The following is a 19,887-nucleotide window of genomic DNA, read 5'->3' as shown; positions in this document are numbered from 1 at the left end:
ATACTAGTATAACCTATTGGTATCCCAAACCATTCCATACTGGTATACGTTATTGGTATCCAAAACCATTCTACCTTGGTGTAAACTGTTGGTATCCCAAATCATTCCATACTAGTACAAGCTATTGGTATCCCAAACCATTCCATACTGGTAAAAGTTATTGGTATCCAAACCATTCTACACTGGCATAAGCTATTGGTATCCCAAACCATTCCATACTAGTATAAGTTATTGGTATCCCAAACCATTCTACACTGGTATAAGTTATTGGTATCCCAAACCATTCCATACTGGTATAAGTTACTGGTATCCCAAACCATTTCACACTAGTATAAATTGTTGATATCCCAAATGCATATGAATAAAAGGTGACCTGTACGTCAGCAGCACATAGATTTACAAATAATGCAGTAAAAACAAAAATATAATGTTTTGTATGTGAGAATTAGAAAGATTTACATTGACTGCAATGATATTTAATCAAAAAATGAATGAACAGATAGGTAGATGGATAGATAGATAGATAGACAGATAGATAGATAGATAGATAGATAGATAGATAGATAGATAGATAGATAGATAGATAGATAGATAGATAGATAGACAGACAGACAGATAGATAGATAGACAGATAGATAGATAGATAGATAGATAGATAGATAGATAGATAGATAGACAGATAGATAGATAGATATAGATAGATAGATAGATAGATAGATAGATAGATAGATAGATAGATAGATAGATAGATAGACAGACTGATAGACAGACTGATAGATATACATATAGATAGATAGATAGATAGATAGATAGATAGATAGATAGATAGATAGACAGATAGATAGATAGATAGATAGATAGATAGATAGATAGATAGATAGATAGATAGACAGACTGATAGACAGACTGATAGATATACAGATAGATAGATAGATAGATAGATAGATAGATAGATAGATAGATAGATAGATAGATAGACAGACAAACATAGATAGACAGACAAACAGATAGATAACAGCAGGGAGCAATACAAAAGTGTTCTGCTGTACATTGTGTAGAAGAAGTAGGTTAGGATCCTGTCCCTTCCTGCTGACATATTTTTTGACCCCAAACGAGTTAACAAACACCAGTCTAACCTCAGCTTCATACTAGGAAAAAGGGTCTTTCTTCATGGTTAATTCAATACAGTTAATATAAATATTAGGTCGTATTTGTGAGGAGAGTTCTTGTTTGTGGTCACACCTATCTGTGTTGGACCCAAAGGCTGAATTATACTGCAGAAAATAAGAACTGTAAATATTAGTGTTCTCACTCTTACTATGGTAAAATAAATGGTATAAATGTTTACCTATATCACAGGTGTGAGCACTAGGGTGCTTCTTTCGCCATCCTTGGCAACAGATGTAACTGCTCTGTTGAATCTCTTTCTGCACTTGCCGAAGTGACACTTTGTATGTTGTCCTACAAGAAAAGACAAAACATCTAGATGTGTACCATGAAATTCATAGTTACAAGTCTTCAGCTTATTATGTGCCCTGTACAGTGATCTTCTAGTTTAAAAGAGGACATCCTGTTAGCTGCCATTTTTGTTTTGCTGAGGGGAGCAAGCAAACACCAAGAAACTGTAAGGGTAAATTATTTCTGAATATCTTCCTTCTTCTCTCTGTCCACATAAGTCACTAGCAGGCAGATTCACCTTATTTGTAAATGGCAAGGGGAATGAAAGAACATTTACTTTACTTTACTAGGAAAGGCTCACCCAGACTCTGCTACACTTTGCTGTGAAGGAAAGGTTAGTTTGATTTTTATTTGTTGTATTTTGTATACTTTATTGCCTTTTTATATTTTGAATACAGTGATTTGGTTTCTTTACCTTGTGTTTTAATTTTGTAGTCTGCTTTTAACTGCATATTAAAACTATAAAAGAGACCACAGCTCTGTCTCTTGTGAGTCAGGCAATAATTTTTTCTCACCCGCCCACCCTGTTACTATTCTGTTCTTAAATACCACTATCTTTCTAGTTGCCTACCTCATGTTAATTTGACCATATATCTCATTTCCTCTCTGCTTTCACTGGCTTGTGTGAGTAAGCACAACATTATCATTTTGTGAAATCACTCCCCTTCAACTATATAAATTTATTATCCATCCTACTGTATTCCATAGTACCAGAATACAAAAGTGACCACCCCCTTTCAATCTATCTTGCTGTTTTAAAAATAGTGACTCCCCACTAAAACTTAACTTTTTAGACAGGTAAAACTTAAGTCACCTACTTTCACATCTAACTTCTCGAGTGCACACTGCAGTGTTTAGGATAAACATTTTTTATCATCTTGCCTTTAAGCATCCCTGTGACTAGCACCTGCACTGATACCTGCTCGAAAGCACTAGGAAGCCTTAAACTGATAGAAGCACTCAACTCTCCTTGTTAATAAGGAGAAATTAATCATAGGCACTAAACAGCCTATAATTGCAAATTACCTTGCTAAAGAAAGGGAAAACAGCTCTTGTACTTTACAAAACAAAAAGCACCAAACCAGGCATGTCCAAGGGTCAGCTTCCGGTGATTTCTCCTGTCCACCTGGTGAATCTGGGCATACTGGGGCAATGCAGCAGTTGTCTCATGTACACAGACAACCCTCGCCTCCTACCACCCAACACTACAACCTGTGAGAGATGCATTTACATAGCCAAACTGGAAGCAAAGCTTTCTCCACCCAAGATTGTGCTAGACAGTCAAGAGGAGAAGATTAACACCCGCACTACACCTCAAGCAACACATAGCCCTTCTAAACCCACACCACCAACACCCACACATAGCAACACTAAATCCACATACGCGGAGGCTCTTAACTGTAACCTGCCCAAGCAACGAGGACCTCCGAAGCTGAAACACAAACAAACATCAATCACAACCAAAGTGTCGCAGAGCTCACAACACCAGTGTGTCACCCAGCAACAGCCCCTAAGGCAAGACAATGTACCTAACACTTTAGTCATAGGTGACTCTATAGTCAGGCACACTGATGTCCCACTCACCAGGCTGAACAAGGAGAAAATTACAGTCAGCTGCCTGTCGGGCGCCAGGATCCGCCACATAACACATGCACTCAAGTCACTCTACAACAAGTACAAATATGAATCTGTCATTTTCCATGTTGGAGTGAATGACTTCAGATGTACCTCCCTGGACTAGATGAAAAGAGACAAGAAAGAGCTCTTGGATCATGTGGCCCAGGCAGGCATCCTGCCTTCGCCCAGAATGATACCACAATATAAGGACAAAATGATTGACTTCAACAGTTGGCTAAGCTTCTGGTGTCATTCAAAGGGGGTCCAGTATCTGTCTGCCTGGTGCGACTTGATCAACAGACCACAATGCTTTGCCAGAGATGATCTGCACCTGTCACCCCTGGGATTCAGGTTACTGGCTAAAGCTCTCACCACCCCTATAGTGCCTTTTTTAGGCAAACTTCAAAGGACAAAACCACCACTGTAACAGAAACAAGCATGCAAAATCTGAAGGTAATGCTACTCAATGCTAGAAGTCTAAACCTCAAAATGCACTCTCTCGAGGCACTCCTAAAAATGGAGAACATCGATATCTGTGCAGTAACTGAGACCTGGTTCAAGACTCCAGAGAGCACCCCTGCAATACCAGGCTACAACTCTAACCACACTTTTCGGCCACTAAACCAGGATTGAAACACTAAAGTTGGAGGAGTGTCCATATTCACCAAGGATATTCACACCACAAGGCTAGTTGCCCAACACAATGCATCTGAAATTTTCCAGGTGCAACAAACACTAGGTAAGACTGCAATCCAAATTGTAGCTTGCTACAGATCCCCCACCATGCCCCAAGGTTCTCACTACTCCTTTCTAAACATACTGGAAAATATTAAGATACAACCAAACACCCTAATACTGGGTGACTTCAACTACCCTGCCATTAACTGGGAAAACTACTCGTGTACCAACACCTTTGCCCAATGGTTCTTGGAATTCATAAATTCCAACGCCCTGGATCAACTAATCCATTGTCCCACCAGGGGCTCCAATATCCTAGACCTGGTCATTACCAACATGGGAAATCGATGCTCCACACCTATGGTCACCCCCTCGTTGGTCAGGTCAGACCATAAGCTAATCACACATCACACCCCCATGCCCCAATAAGGAAACCTCCATAAAAAACTTCTCCAAAGCCAACTTCATGCTACTCAAGTCAGAAGTGACAAACTTCATGACACCCATGCAGACGGGAACTGAAAGTTCAACTGCTGAGTCCTACACTAAGGCACTGTACAAGCAGATCCACTCATGCATGAATCATGCCATCCCAAATAGAGCCAAGATGCTCTCCTCCAAAAAAATGAAGCCAATCTGGTGGTCCCCTGCCATAAACAAACTTTACAACAAAAGGAAGAAACTGTTGCAGAAAAGAGGAAAATCCCAGGATGCAAAAAACTCCCTTACCAGCCTCACTAAGAAGCTGAGATACCTAATAAAATACTCCAAAGCTAGTTACGAAAATAAAATTGCCAAAGATTCTAAAGACAACCACAAGGCATTCTATAACTATTTCAAGAATCTAAATGGCAATGCTCAGATCTGCTCTGAGCTACAACAGAATGGCATTAAAATATACTGATCCCAAGGATATTGCCAATATCCTGGAAGATCGATTCAATGCCACCTTCACCCCCCTCTCACCCCTTAAATGGCCCATCTCATAGGTTCATAGGTAGGTACTAGGCTATCAGCCCTGGGGCCTTTACAAACCCAGCCAAAAAGGTACCCTGGCTTTTGCCATCCAAGAAAATTATTTTCCTGTGCCACTGTCGAGCAGAACCACAGAGGTGATCCCTGGGGTGAATTTCCTATTTCCCATCCAATCATCAAGATTTTTCTTGAAGAGTGCTAATGAGGAGCTTTGATATAGATAGGTAGTTCATTACAGAGCATGGGAAGTCTCTGGGACAGGAATCTATCCCTCGGGCATGTTCTGTTTATTGTGGTGACAAGGTTTAGGTCCCTAGAGTGTGTAGCTCGGAGGGATTGGGATTTCTTTAAGTGGAGCATGTCCAACAGCTCTGGGTTTGACATAGCTTTGTATGTTAGGCAGAGATCACCTCTGAGTAGGTGATATGCGACGGAATAAAGCTGGAGTTTTTTGAGATGCTCTGCGTAGGGCATCTGTTTGAGGCTGGTAATCCTCTTTGTGAGGTATTTCTGTGGCCTTTCCAGTTGTTGTAGATGTTTTGTGAGCTACATACCAAAAGGGGCATTGTACTCTATAATGGGTCTAATGAGTGATGAGTAGAGGGGAACAATGACCTCTTTTTTTCAGGATGAGAAACCTTTTGTGATGAGTTGTGCCACATAGAAGGATTTCCTGACTACTGTGGCAATGTGATTATCAAAGGAGAGACTACTGTCCACCTGTGTCCCAAGGTCTCTTATCACACTTTTGGTGTTAAGTATACTACCGCCTATGTTGTAGTTCATGGGTACAGAGTTTTTAACCAAAGGGGATGACAGTGCACTTTTTGGCATTGAGCTTGAGGCCATGGCTTTGACACCAGGCATCTGTGTCAGTGAGGCCCTTTTTTAGGATGTCCACATCGTTAGGAGTTTTGATTATGGCTCCTAGTTTGCAATCATCTGCGAACTTCATTAACTAAAGACCTTCTGTGTTAGCCTGTACTTCAGAGAAGTAGATACCAAACAGGAGAGGACCCAGGACTGAACCCTGTGGTACTCCACTTGTCACTGGTCTGAAGTCGGATTTGGAGTCTGCTACTTTCACAGTGTGGGTTCTGTCAGTGAGCCAGTTGGCAACCCATCTTGTGACATAGGGATTTATACCTAGTTTAGTGAGTTTATCTAGAATTCCAGAGTGGGGGATGGTGTTGAAAGCCTTGGCAAGATCTAGATAGTCTGTGTGAACCACCTTACCCTTGTCTATGGCTTTGGTGACTGCTTCAAAGAAGTCTATCAGGTTTAGAAGACATGATCTGACTTTTACAAACCCGAACTGGGTGGGGTCCAGAGTTTGGAGATTACCAATGTCTTTGTTTATAAGTTCCATGATGATAGGTTCCATGGCCTTGCAGACCAGGCTCATCAGGCTAATGGGGCGGTAGTTCCCAGGGTCCGTGGTGGCTCCCCCCTTGTGGAGTGGGATAACCGTCGCTGCGCGCCATTCAGCAGGCACAAAGCCTGAGGTGAGGCTATGATTGAACATGGTACTTAGGTGGGGTGCCAGTTCATTCTGTAGTTCTTGTAGAATACAGCCTGGGATGTTGTCTGGTCCCATGGATGCTGTGTTCTTGGCTTTGGAGAGTGTGGGTTTTACCTGTGCAGCCGTGATTATAGGACCTTTGTATTCTTCCGGTATAGAGATGGGCTCTTTAGGGGGTGAGAGGGGGGTAATGTTAGCACTGAATCTATCTGCCAGGATGTTGGTAATATCAGTTGGGTCTGTATATTTAGTGCCATTGTGCTGTAACTCAAAGCAGATCTGAGTGTTGTCATTGAGATTCTTGACATAGCTATAGAATGCTTTGTGGCTGTCTTTAGAATCAGTGGTGATTTTATTTTCGTAACTAGTTTTGGAGGATTTTATCAGGGATCGCAGCTTCTTACTGAGGCTGACCAGGGAGCTCCTCCACTCATGGGATTTTACTCTCTTTTGCAAGAGTTTCTTCCTTCTGTTGTACAGTTTGTTTATGGCAGGAGACCACCAGATTGGATTCCTTTTTTTGGAGGATAGCGTCTTGGTTCTGTTTGGGATAGCACAATCCATGCACTCATGTAAGTGCTTATAAAGTGCAATTGTGTAGGATTCAGTAGTCGTAACTGTATTGTCCATCTGCATGGGTGTCATGAAGTTCACCACTTCTGTCTTAAGAAGCATGAAGTTGGCTTTGGAGAAATTTTTTACTATGGTTTCCTTAATGGGGGGTGGGGGCAGGATGTGGATATCTAGGGTAATTAGCTTATGGTCGGATCTGACCAATGAGGTGTTGACTTCAGGTGTGGAACACCGGTCACTCATGTTGTTAATGACTAGATCTAGGATATTGTTGCCCCTGGTGGGGGTGTGGATAAGTTGATCCAGGGCATTGGAGTTTGTGAATTCCAGAAAACGTTGAGCAAAGGAGTTGGTACATGAGTAGTTTTCCCAGTTAATGGTGGGGTAGTTGAAATCACCCATTATTAGGGTGTCAATACCGGAAGATTGCCAAATTCCTGTAATAACATCCACATAGGTAAAAAACGCACTCTCCAAAGCTAAGAATACAACATCCATGGGATCAGATGACATCCCAGGCTGTGTACTACATGAACTACAAAATGAACTGGCACCTCACCTAAGTGTCATGTTTAATCATAGCCTCACCTCAGGCTTCGTGCCCACTGAGTGGTGCACAGCTACAGTTATCCCACTCCACAAGGGGGGATCCACCTTGGATCCCAGGGAACTACCACCCTGACGAGCCTGATCTGCAAGGCCATGGAACGTATTATCATGGAACTTATAAACAAAGACATTAGCAACCTTCAAACACTGCACCCCACCCAGTTTGGGTTTGTGAACGGCTGATCTTGTCTCCTGAACCTGATTGACTTCTTCGAATCAGTCTCCAGAGCCGTGGAAAAGGGTAAGGCAGTCCACACAGCCTATCTGGATAGATAAACTTACTAAGCTGGACATTAATCCCTACGTCACTTGATGGGTTGCCAACTGGCTTACTGACAAAACCCACACTGTAAAAGTAGCTGACTCCAAATCCAGCTCCAGACAAGTGACAAGTGGAGTACCTCAGGGTTCAGTCCTGGGACCACTCTTGTTTGGCATCTACTTCTCTGAAGTACAGGCCAATACTAAGGGACTCTGGCTAACAAAGTTTGCAGATGACTGCAAACTGGGAGCCATTATTGAATCTCCAAATGATGTGGATACTCTACAAAAGGGCCTTACAGAAACAAATGCTTGGTTACAGAGTCATGGGCTCAAGCTCAATGCCAAGAAATGTATAGTTATCCACTTTGGGAAAAAAACATGTACCCGTGAATTACCACATAGGTGGCAGTACACTAAACACCAACATTGTGATAAGAGACTTAGGGACACAGGTGGACAGTGGTCTCACCTTCTATAACCACATCACCACAACAGTCAGGAAATCCTTCTATGTGGCACACCTCATCACTAAGGGCTTTTCATCCAGAAAAAAGGAGGTCATTGTCCCACTGTACTCATCCTTCATTAGACCCATTATAGAATACAATGCCCCATTTGGTATGTACCTCTCAAGACACCTGCAACAACTGGAAAGGCCACAAAAATACCTCACTAAAAGAATCACAGGCCTAAAGCAGATGCCCTATGCTGACCACCTTAAAAAAACTCCAGGTATAATCTGTTGCATATCGTCTACTCAGAGGCGATCTCTGCTTAACATACATGGCCATGTCAAACCCAGAGCTGTTGGACATGCTACACTTAAATAAATCCCAATCCCTTAGAGCCACATGCTCTAGGGATCTAAACCTTGTCATCACAATAAACAAAACATGCTGGAGGGATAGGTTCCTGACCCAGAGACTCCCCAGACTCTGGAATAGACTGCCCATACATGTCAAGCAGAGCGCCTCTTTGGCTCTCTTCAAAAGGAACCTTGACAATTGGATGGGAGAAAGGAAATTCACCCTGGGAATCACGTCAGTCACCGTGCTAGACAGGGGTCCAGGAAGTAAATAGTGTGGGAAGAAATAGCCAGGGAATTGTTATGGCTAGGCTTGTATAGGCCCTAGGGCTGATAGACTAGTACCAACCTATGAACAAGGCATGCTAAATTATAAATTAAATTATTGATAAGAAATGAACAGGACCTATAAAAGGAAAAAGCCCTGAGTATTACCCAGATGACCTGAGTTCAGTTAGTGACTCAGGTGCTGGAAGTCCTGGATAGGGGAGGGTGGGTATGATCACCTTATTCTTGCTTTCCCATCCTGGTTGTAATTGGATGGTAGTCCCAGCCAGCCAAATGCTCCCATGTAAGCAAAGTCCTACATGACATCAAAGGGCACAGTATCGGAGGATGCGGGTTTGGTGGTCCCAAGCTGATGACACTTGGAAGTCCTAATAGGTATGTGTGTGGAAGCATGCACATGTAGGAAGGGTATAGGATGCCCCTTTAATGATGTGGATGTGCATGACAGCCACCAGGGGAGGTGGGGTTAGGGTCATAACACACACAGTCTCATTTCAGCATGCCAACAAGGGCACAAAACTACCACCGTGGCTGCCTGTGTGGTGGTTCCTCTGATCAAATCCTGCTTTCATGGAAAAAATACTGAGGACAGATGGACAGATGGGCTAGGCTCATGAGGAAAGCCTGATGGTTGGGCAGGTACAGCAAAAGAGAGTCCATAAAACATAACCGTTGACTAATAATACACATTTCCAGAGAGTATGATGCAACCGACAAAACTCTGACTATGACTCAAATGAGTCGGGACTTAATAGTGACCTGGATGTTGGATGATCCAGCATCATAGTGGGAATGAGCAACCAACATAAACCCACCTGTGCTAGGACAAGGAAGTTGTCTGGTCCACTGTAACACTGGCACCTAGTAAAGGCCTAGTGTGAGGGCAGAGCAGGAAGAATAATGATACACATACCTCACAGGTATCTGGGCTTAGGTGAATGTGTGGAAGACGCATATGTCATTGGGCCACCATTGTGGGTGCACGTCTGCATGCATCAGTATTCCAAGTGAGTAACACGAGACAGATGAGAGAAAACCCTATGACAGTTGTTTGGATGATGGCTTCCATTGGGGAAGTAAAGGAAATGATAGTCTGCAGACACTGGGATGTAACAATGAAAAAATACTTTCAATATTAAAATTTCATGTCATTGAAATAAATGTAGTCATGGTGATGATTATTACAGTTAGGGTAACATATGAAGCATCATATTTTTTTTTGCATGGATGCAAACAATTTATGATTTATGACAGATGATCTCCTAAATGTACATTGGAGATGTAGTCTAACATTAAACAGTTTGCACAGTGTATGCATCATGTTAGCATAGGAGATATGTTTTAGCTAACAAATAGTGAGTCTTACCCTTGGCTAGCATTACTGCCTTGAACTTTGTATACTGCATTTTATATATCTATATATATATATGCGTATAGGAGCACTATATTTTGTCTAAGCTGTGATTATGGTTGACATCAGCAACATTTGGTGCACAATTCTTGGGTTTGGGAATATGTCCTTTTCATGATATTGTACGATATTCATCTTAGTTTACATACATCTCTCTCTCTCTCTCTCTCTCTATATATATATATATATATATATGTATATATAGGTAGATTGATAGATTATAGGTATACAGTTATAGAGATATATATAATTTGCGTGGTGTATGATGTTTTTGTTATTTATTTTTTTTATTTTAATTTCGTACGTACTGAGATTGTTGCTCAGCACATAAGCAGTAGCATGGCGACTTTCACACTGACGATATTTGGAATGTTGATGTTTGGCTGTTTTGACGAAAATACATGCGTACATACATACATGCATATAGCTAGAGTGATAAAATTGGGGTCATGTCTCCATGTCAACTTACTGAAAATGCAATATACTGAAAGACATAACTTTTAATGTATAATGACTGAATATCAAAATGTTGAAATAAAAATACCCATACCCTTACATGAGTAAAGAGATGATCTTGCAAGACCCATGTTATCACTTGTTTCCAAATTTCACCAACTGGAGTGATATTGTTTGCTGACTGGCTGTATACTAGTACACAGTGTGTGTGTGTGTGTGTGTGTGTGTGTGTGTGTGTGTGTGTGTGTGTGTGTGTGTGTGTGTGTGTGTGTGTGTGTGTGTGTATATATGTCTTTGCAACATCTGCCTTCATTCCCAGGGGTCATGTATCAAAGGTCATCAAAAGGGAAAAAAAAAAAAAAAAAGAAAATTTTTTTTTTTTTTTTTTTTTTTTTTTTTGATTGAGTGTGACCCTCCTGCCATTCAGGGAACTGTGACCCTTATATTTTCCCACTTAATGTAACCTCTGAGGTCAGTGCATCTTTTAGGTAAAGAGCAACACCCAGTTGCAGTTACCCATATCCTCTCAACTGAATATCTGATCAGATATCCCAAAGCTGTGTGTGTGGTTATTGGCATGAAGGGGATGATACCTCAGATGAGATCTCAGATATTAGTGGTGGTCAGGGCACAGTCAGAGTCATCCATCACTGGATCTGATCACCAGACATGTAGAGGAACAGCAACAAGACCCACAGCAGCATAGACCCCTATTAGAGGCTGGGCGTGATGTCAGGTGGCACAAAAATCAGAGACACTTGACTACCAAGCAGCATATGCACCATAAATGAGGAATACATATATGCAATGAAGTGTATACAATGCCAGGACACCACATCCAAGGTTACTATGGGGAGATTTTAGGTTTTTAAAAGCCCACCCATTACACTTTGAGAATCAGATACTTATATCCTTCAGTCTGCCAAGTACCTCCCTGTTCTAGGGATATTAGGGTTCATCCGTAAGGGCTCTGTACCTTGTGTGTGTGCGTGTGTGTGTGTGTGTGTGTGTGTGTGTGTGTGTGTGTGTGTGTGTGTGTGTGTGGTATGGAGAATGAGGACTCCCACACCCTCCAAAATGTATGTATACCAACTCCACAGTTGCATAACAGTGGACAAAGGGCATCACAACCTTCTTGCTAAAAGTGACTTTCAGCAATAAAGCTATTGTGTGTCTGCCAGTCAGGTAAACAGCATTTGGCTCAAAAACATATATTCCCCTTTAAAGAGAGTTAGCCAGGTCTGAAGTGAGTGAGAGAAACCACGTGTATATATATTTTTTTCTTTTTGTTAAACATAAATTAGTTAGGACTGAACCTATTCCTCACAAGAAAATGAATGGGTAGGAATGCAGCTTGCAATATGGATTAAAACACTGAGGTGACAGATTTAAAGGCATTCCATTTGTCATTAGAAATTATAATGAAAATCATATAGTGATTGTAAACTGGATCAGACATTAGTTTTCCATGAGGAAATAGCAAATTAACGTAGAATATAAAGTTGAGTTATGACTAGATTTGTGCAGCACCATAAACTGCTGATTCCTAAATTCAGACCTCCTGTGTAGCTTATACAATGGTACATTTCATAATCAGAAATGACTAGCTTATTCTTGTGTCAGCCAGAAAGAAATGTTTTGCTCATGACAAAGCTTGCAAATAACTGAAATATTTCAAAAAAATGTCATATGCATAGGGCTTTTAAATTAGTCATGTTAACTATATACTAATTTTATATTTTTTGCCTATATTGTAAGCTTATGTTACTTAACAGGTAATCCTTATTATTTTCAGGTTTGATTTGGGGTGAGGCTGTTGTTGGCATTCTGGTGTTGAGGTGATATTAGCTATGATGGTAATAGGAAAAAAGCACATGGTCATTGTTTAGAGCTGTAGGGGAAGGCATCATTAATAAAGTGACATAACTTAGAATGCAGTGTTGTAAGGCATGATCTGTTAAACAGTTAATTCAAACTTTAATGATGGCATAAGTAATAGAAAGCAGTAAATTAATCTTTTTACATACTAATTAAGTACAATCTATGTACGAGTATTTCTTAGGGATGGAGGATGTGAATTCCATAGGATCATTGCTCAGTTTTTTTAAAACAATAAGTTATTTTTAGAAGGTCCTGGGAACAAGTATACCACCCAAGGCACAGCAAAAGCAGCAGAAGACGTCATATAGATATTCCAAATATATTAAACTATACAGAATGCTGTGCATTGAAGACACACCTTATCCCCCAGATTTTATTTATTTCAGTTACACAAGGAACAGAAAAGGAAATTTTACATGAGATGGAACTGGCACAGAGCCAGAGTAAGCCTTCTGTGGTATTTTTATAGGATGGGAATAAACTGACCAGGGCACTGGTGAGGGTATGGGCTGGGATTCCTTAATTTTCTCAAGAAATATCATGAGAGCATTAAATTCAATTTAAATTACTACAAGAACAGGCAGACAAGGCTTAAATATATTTATTTATGTAATGTTTGACAAATGGAAATGGCTGCTTTGAACATAAATGTCCATTTTATCAGCTGTGGTCTAGGAGTGTAAGGAAGTCAAGATGTGTGGCAGAATGATGTATGTTTTGAGTTCTTACCTCCGCAGACTAAGGTTCAACCCCATTTGCTGGGACTTCACATGATTCCTTCCAAAATCCTGCTGACTGCATTTATCTAGTACTCGGACTTGTTCATGCATGCAGAGTTTCCTTTTTGGCACAATATGATCCTGAGAAAGGTTTGTAGGGTCATTTCACCTACCCACTTAATGAATGATTTAGTATAAAAAGTGACTTGCTGAGGGTCAAACACTATAAAAGATGTACAGATAATGGGCAAAAACCCTGTGTGCTACAGTGCTTATCTGCCACTACTGGCGAAGACTAATACAGATCTACTGAATCCGACCCTATTGGCTCCTAGTGTCTATTATGTCCCTGCTGAACAAGAAAATTAACAACTAAACAAGACTTAATAGGACAGCTCTTTCCAGAGTAAGAACTACTCCACTGGAAGAACCCTAAAAGTAAGTTTCTACCCACCTTGGTAAATATCTAACTTTACTGAAAACTAATCTAGAAAATTATATGCATTCCACCACTGTCTTTTAAGCTCAGTATTAGCCAGTTAAACCATCTTCACTTTTGGGAAAAGGACTGATACATATAATACTAAAATTAAAGGTAAAAGCTGATATTGCTCAGACATCCATCACCAAGATTGGTCTGCCTACTCCAACACCTCCAGTACCCTGGGACACTGAACTGTAATTCTCCTTCAACTTCTCCTGCTCAGAACCAGCCATGCCCAATATAGGTTCAAACTTACATATACTGTTCAGCATCAACAAAAAGGTTTAATCATCCGCTGAGAAATAAACTTTAAAGATAGCTGTTTGTTGTAACTTAAGCTCTTTGGCCTGGTATTCATGCATGACCTTTTACAAGTCTGGATAGAAAAGACATTTAAAAAAAAAAGTCTTATCTCTTATTTGCAAAGACAGAATGTATTCCTTTGATTACCAGGACTCAAAACTCAGACAAAAATACATGTATACTGACCTCTACCTATTCTGACTAAGGCAGGTAGACCTGGTATGCTTCTCTTGTTTCAGCAGATTTTGTCATCATCCAGCCCAGATGGCCAACTTGCCCTTTAAAGAATGCAGTACAATCCATCTCTCCTACTGAAACGCAGACACCTGTAAATCCTTTCTCTGGGCCATATCTTCTTTCCTAATTAATATAAAGCTAGCCACTGTCAGCTTTGCTAGCATACTTACAGTGTGTTTCCTCACCACCCTATTCTTCTCTTGCAAATCTAAGATGCCATCTGCATGGTCATAACATGTCTCATTATCAAGATCATTAGCTCCAGTAGACACCTTGTCCAGAGACTCCTCAAATTTATCATTGGCCTTTTGAATTTCAATCAGAATTGCCTTTTATGATTTCTGTATCGCCTTGCTAAAAGCTAACACATCCCAGCTACAACCAGCACGAGATGCTTCCATCTTTTCATCTACAATGTAGTTGACTGTTGCTCCCAGAATTTCACCAGTTCTCATCCCCATTATTCAGAATTTCTACACATGCTCAATGGCTGCTAACATGTAAAAAGAGTAAGCTACCATTTAAACATCACTAAGTCCTCTTCTGTAACCCAAAACCTGTCAAAGCACTGGAACAATGAAGATCTTCCCAGGGTAAGCAACCACTTCCCCAAAAAGAACAAAACCCAAACTGGACTATCCCTAACCCACCCAGGTGGGGGCTATGCCCCCCACACCCCCCTAACTAAATATACCAACTCCAAGATTACACTACAATTGTGAAAAGGGCAAGGTTCACCATCTCGCAGAACAGGTTACTTACCCTGGGAAGATCTTTGTTGTTCCGAAGGTGTGATGAAGTGGGAGTTCAACATTTTGATTGTCAAGAAAGTGAGATGCAATAATATGGGATTTCGACAAACTGAGGTAACCCATATACATATATATATATATATATATATATATATATATATATATATATATATACACAATACACATACACACACACACATAAATATTCTCACAGATTCTACAATCTTGGAATTAGTGTGTGTGTGTGTGTATATATATATATATATATATATATATATATATATATATATATAGATAGATATATACATACACACATCATCTATATATATATATATATATATACATATCTTCTCAGATGTAATACAGTCTCAGAGTTTGTATGTGTGGTGTAAAATGTGGTTGGTGGAGGGGCTTGCCCCATATAAGACATGTTTTTTTTATGTGTAACAGTAAGTTTCACAATTTGCGTTTATGTTTTGAAACTTGCATTTACTTTTTCGGAGTTTTAGGACTTGATATAAAAGGGTCAAAATTCTAGTCAGGTGCATAACTGGGCCAGTCGATATCCAATTGACAAATGAGATGAAACAAATAAAACATTAAGCATTGACAAGTGCTTATTTTAAGCGTAATTTGTTCCAAAAATGGTTTATAACTTTCATATTCTCCACAATTTTATGATTTAGTCTGTCATCAGTTTTCTTTCATTTCCAAGCTGTAGCTGTCCATTTGTCATTGCAGTTAACTGAGAAAGTCAACAGAAGTACTGTCAACATGTCCCTTAATGCCTTGGAAAGGTTTACAGTATATTCCTTTCACCCATACTTTCAGTTTTATGTATTAGTGTTCGGAACTTCTCTTCCTTCAATATCTTGATGTTCCCCTGCTCCAATTATGAGGTTCTAAATAGCGGTCATGTCCTTCCCATCTTCTGTCTAACCAATATCACTGAGTGTTTATCCCATTTACAGACAGATGGACAGAATACCTATCAACTGTCAAGATTTTTGCCTCAAAATTTCAGTCTGTTCCTCATAAAATTTGTGGAGTCTGGCAGATCACTGGGATGATCTGAGGAATGAAATCACTAAATTATGAAATACATTTGAGTTTCAGACTTTATATTCTTTAGAAAATGCATTTTTAACACAAACCCTGTTATTCTAGCTACCTTCTAAGATTATAAGAACAATAATTAAAATCAGTCCCTATTTTTGGGCAGTTGTCCCCCCATTTTGTCAGGCTTTGTACAGATTTCTTGGGCTAAGAGGTTGAGAGGTAAGACAGACAGACCACCACGCCACACTCACATACACAAACACACACACACACACACACACACACACACACACACACACACACACACACACACACACACACACACACACACACACACACACACACACACACACACACACACACACACACACACACACACACACACACACACACACACACACACACACACACACACACACACACACACACACACACACACACACACACACACACACACACACACACACACACTTTTGGAATCTGGACTACTCTTTTGCTTTAATTATTTTTGCCCCTCCATGTCATGTTTAACTTTGCCTAAAAAACATTGTGTGCTCTTTCCTAGCTTTGTCTAGTGTTTTTTTCTCATTTGTACAATTAGCCTTCTACATGAATTAAATACTTTCTTATTACTCATTTTCCTTCCACTGTTTCTTTCTGTGTATTAAGGCAAATGTTTCCATCATAACTGTCTCAGCCAGTTCTTTCTAGAATTGTGATGGCTGTCTTCTCTCCTTTCATGCCTTTGTTTAGCTGCCTAACGTAGGGGAAAGGTTTATTGCTCCATCTGCTTTTTCTATGGGTAGACTCCTTCATCCTTCCTTGCTAAGGTAAGCCTAAAATATATCTTAATCAAGTCCTCTGTCATGAAGTCTAGAAGTGTCTGCTTCAGTAGCCTGAGCTCTTCCTGTTCTGCGAGCCGCATTGTGCAGTGGTGCATTGCTCACTCCCTGCATTGGTTTCTTATGTTCATAGGAACATAAGTAGTTACTAGACTGTTTATGTCCACAGATCTTAAAGAATCCTAGTCTTACATTCCCACAGTAGTTTTTAGCCCTTATATTTTGCCTATGAATAACCTGGAGACAGGCAGAACAAGAATATCTTTGGACATTTACTTGCTGTCCTGCTCCATGGGGATGTAGGTTCTATACCAGGAGTACCAAACAACCCCCTGTTTTTGGCAGCAACAGCACTCCTCACACTGTACTAGTGGCTGTCATGTGAATGTATTTCAAATGTGTTTCTCAACCACCTCTGGTTATGTTTTATATATCCCACCATCCCTGCTTGTCTCTTTGGTGACTCACACTCTTTCTGCCAATCATAATATTAAGATGTGTTTATTTATGAGATTATTTGTTAACCAGATGAGTAAACTGGTTTGTGGTCCTTTTATATCCATGACCACTGGCTAATGGGATTAAAAACATGAAGTAAAATAATATGACAGAGGATGTCACTATAACATATTAGTAGTAAACCTATAGTGTTACATATTTTAAATACTTATATCCCTAATAGGATCATTTGTATGTATAATGCTTAAACACTTTTTACATAGAGCATAGAATTTGTAATGAATGACAGGAAGAGAGAACACATAACTAGGTTTAATAACAAAACACGTTTTCATCATTCTTTAATTCAGGGATCTAGGCCCCCATTCTATCCACCACTGGGTAGACATAAACCATTTACAAACTTACTAAATGTAACTTCGGGAGAAGTGGGTGTCTGAAATGTGTCTGTGAAAGTGTTCTAGTGACCAGCGTTAAACTAAATTATTTGAAAACAAGACCCTCCCCCAGCAAATGGAAACCACAACCTTCTACTGATTTAGCAGTTTCATCTGCATAGAAGATCATACTTCTACTATAACAGCAACTTCAGCTGATTTAGATATCAATACGTGTGTCTGTGAAAGCTGTCGAATGTGATCTAATTACCACAACCTATCATATCATTTAAAAACTGATATAAATGTACTCATTATTTTACAAAATGAAACAGTTAATATTATTTTAACTACTTTAAAGCAAATGCATTCAGTTTCATTTTAACCTGGCTTGACAGAAACTAAAGTAGTTTACTTGTATGTGCTGCAGACTCTCTGGCCATCACACATGGTCAGCACCGGCCTGTAAACAGGCTGGATGAACGTCTCATTGTATACCAGTGGAACTCTGTGCAACTGCTTTGAGCAAACTCGACGACTGGAAAACATAAAAAAAAAGAATGTTAGCATCTGTGCTGAAAATGCCAAGGTACAGTAGGCTAACTGTCATGAAATTAAAAACATCAGAGATAACAGATGGTGCATGGAGCAAACCTGTATCTTAGAAAGATGCCTTGTGAAACCACTCTGCATATTCCACAATGTAGTTCATAATCTGTTTTCATCATCATCATCATCATGGTTTCCATTGTTGCCTCAAGAAGACACAATAATAGTTTCATTAGTGTATGTAAAATTGTGAAGGAATGCTTCCAATGCAGAACTCGGCCAGCAGCAGCTTACAAATAAAATGTACACTAGTTTTATGCTACTTGGATGTACTCTGGAAGCATTCCTTCAGAATTGTACGTTCCTCCTTCATGGCTGATGTATGTTATGATTCTTATGCTTTACTGTTGGCCTAGGCAGGCTTTTCTGTACTTCACCAGTTCCCAGAAGTGACAGATGTCTTGTATATTAAATCAGCAGTCAGTCAGTTATGCTAAAAACACAAATTCTGAACACCAACCGCATTTTATTAAATAAATGAATGTAGGCAGAAATGGCAAATGTGAAAAAATGTTATCAGGGAATTATAATTCAAGAGGTTTGCGATAATAATTTAAGTCCTTGAGATAGAAGCTTAAAATAGAGAGAGAGAAAAAATCTCAGACAAGATTGAATTGGGGACTCATCCTTCTGTAGGTGGCTGAAATCTACTTAGTTTGCACTTTTTTTTGTAGATTATGTGATCCACTTTATTAGTGGTTGCTGTGGCCTAGCAACTGCGTAACAAAAACATAACAAAAGTAGCAACGCAACTGGTGCTCATTAACTTAACCTCATTTTACTACACTGAGAAAAATTCTCCATAGGAAAAAAAAATGTCACTCATTTGTTACATCTCTTTCTGTCTTGCCTTTTCCACTTGGTGCATTTCTTTATGCTTCTGAAGAATGTTAATTTGTCATCTAGATTCATAAATCCCCTAGGCAACAGCCATGCTAATGCAGTTGACTGATTGCTTTATTCCTGACTTCAAAGTCATTAAGCATATGGATCTTATAGAGTAGAGACCAGTTAAGGAGATTCCTGCCAGAACTGTTACTCTATGTGTGTGAAGTTTCCCCTTCTGTACTGTTGACTGAAGCTGAAACTGCAACTGTCAACCTTACTGCGTGACCTTATGGGTCTGCATCTTGGAATGTGTGTATATTTGTGTGCATGTGTGTGTGTGTGTGTGTGTGTGTGTGTGTGTGTGTGTGTGTGTGTGTGTGTGTGTGTGTGTATTTGTGTTTGTGTTTGTGCATGTGTGTATGTTCATGTAAGTGCACATAAATGCATGTAATATGTCTGGGCATGCAAGTGACTACGTATTGTGCGTGCATCAGTTTTGTGCATCGGAGGGAGACAATGCAACAAAACACCCGTTATTTATTTTAGTATATAAATCTACACAGGTTTTGCACTGAAGATTGCCAAAATGGAGTATTTGGTCTCCTATTTTCATTGACTTCTTTGACACTTGTCACTTACTTGGTCATGAGCCTTCTTGTCAGGTTTTCTAGCAACTTGTTT

General features: G+C 39.9%; 1 protein-coding gene across 2 annotated transcripts in view; it reads right to left on the bottom strand.

The window, feature by feature from the left end:
- The window catches only part of EGFL8 (EGF like domain multiple 8), a 233,888-nt gene that overhangs the window by 67,326 nt on the left and 146,675 nt on the right, over nucleotides 1–19,887 (bottom strand). For both annotated transcript variants that reach the window (XM_044083186.1, XM_044083185.1), the window contains 2 exons: nucleotides 18,185–18,307; nucleotides 1,349–1,461 (listed from right to left, as the gene is read on the bottom strand). In XM_044083186.1, coding sequence (XP_043939121.1) covers nucleotides 1,349–1,461; nucleotides 18,185–18,307 — 236 coding nt within the window. The remainder of the gene's footprint in view (nucleotides 1–1,348; nucleotides 1,462–18,184; nucleotides 18,308–19,887) is intronic.

This window comes from Protopterus annectens, chromosome 9.part0 (genome assembly GCF_019279795.1).
Source record: "Protopterus annectens isolate FY-2018-M chromosome 9.part0, PAN1.0, whole genome shotgun sequence".
Lineage (NCBI taxonomy): Eukaryota > Metazoa > Chordata > Ceratodontiformes > Protopteridae > Protopterus > Protopterus annectens.
The sequence above is the reverse complement of the archived record's forward strand: the minus strand, read 5'-3'. Positions and strand labels throughout refer to the sequence as shown.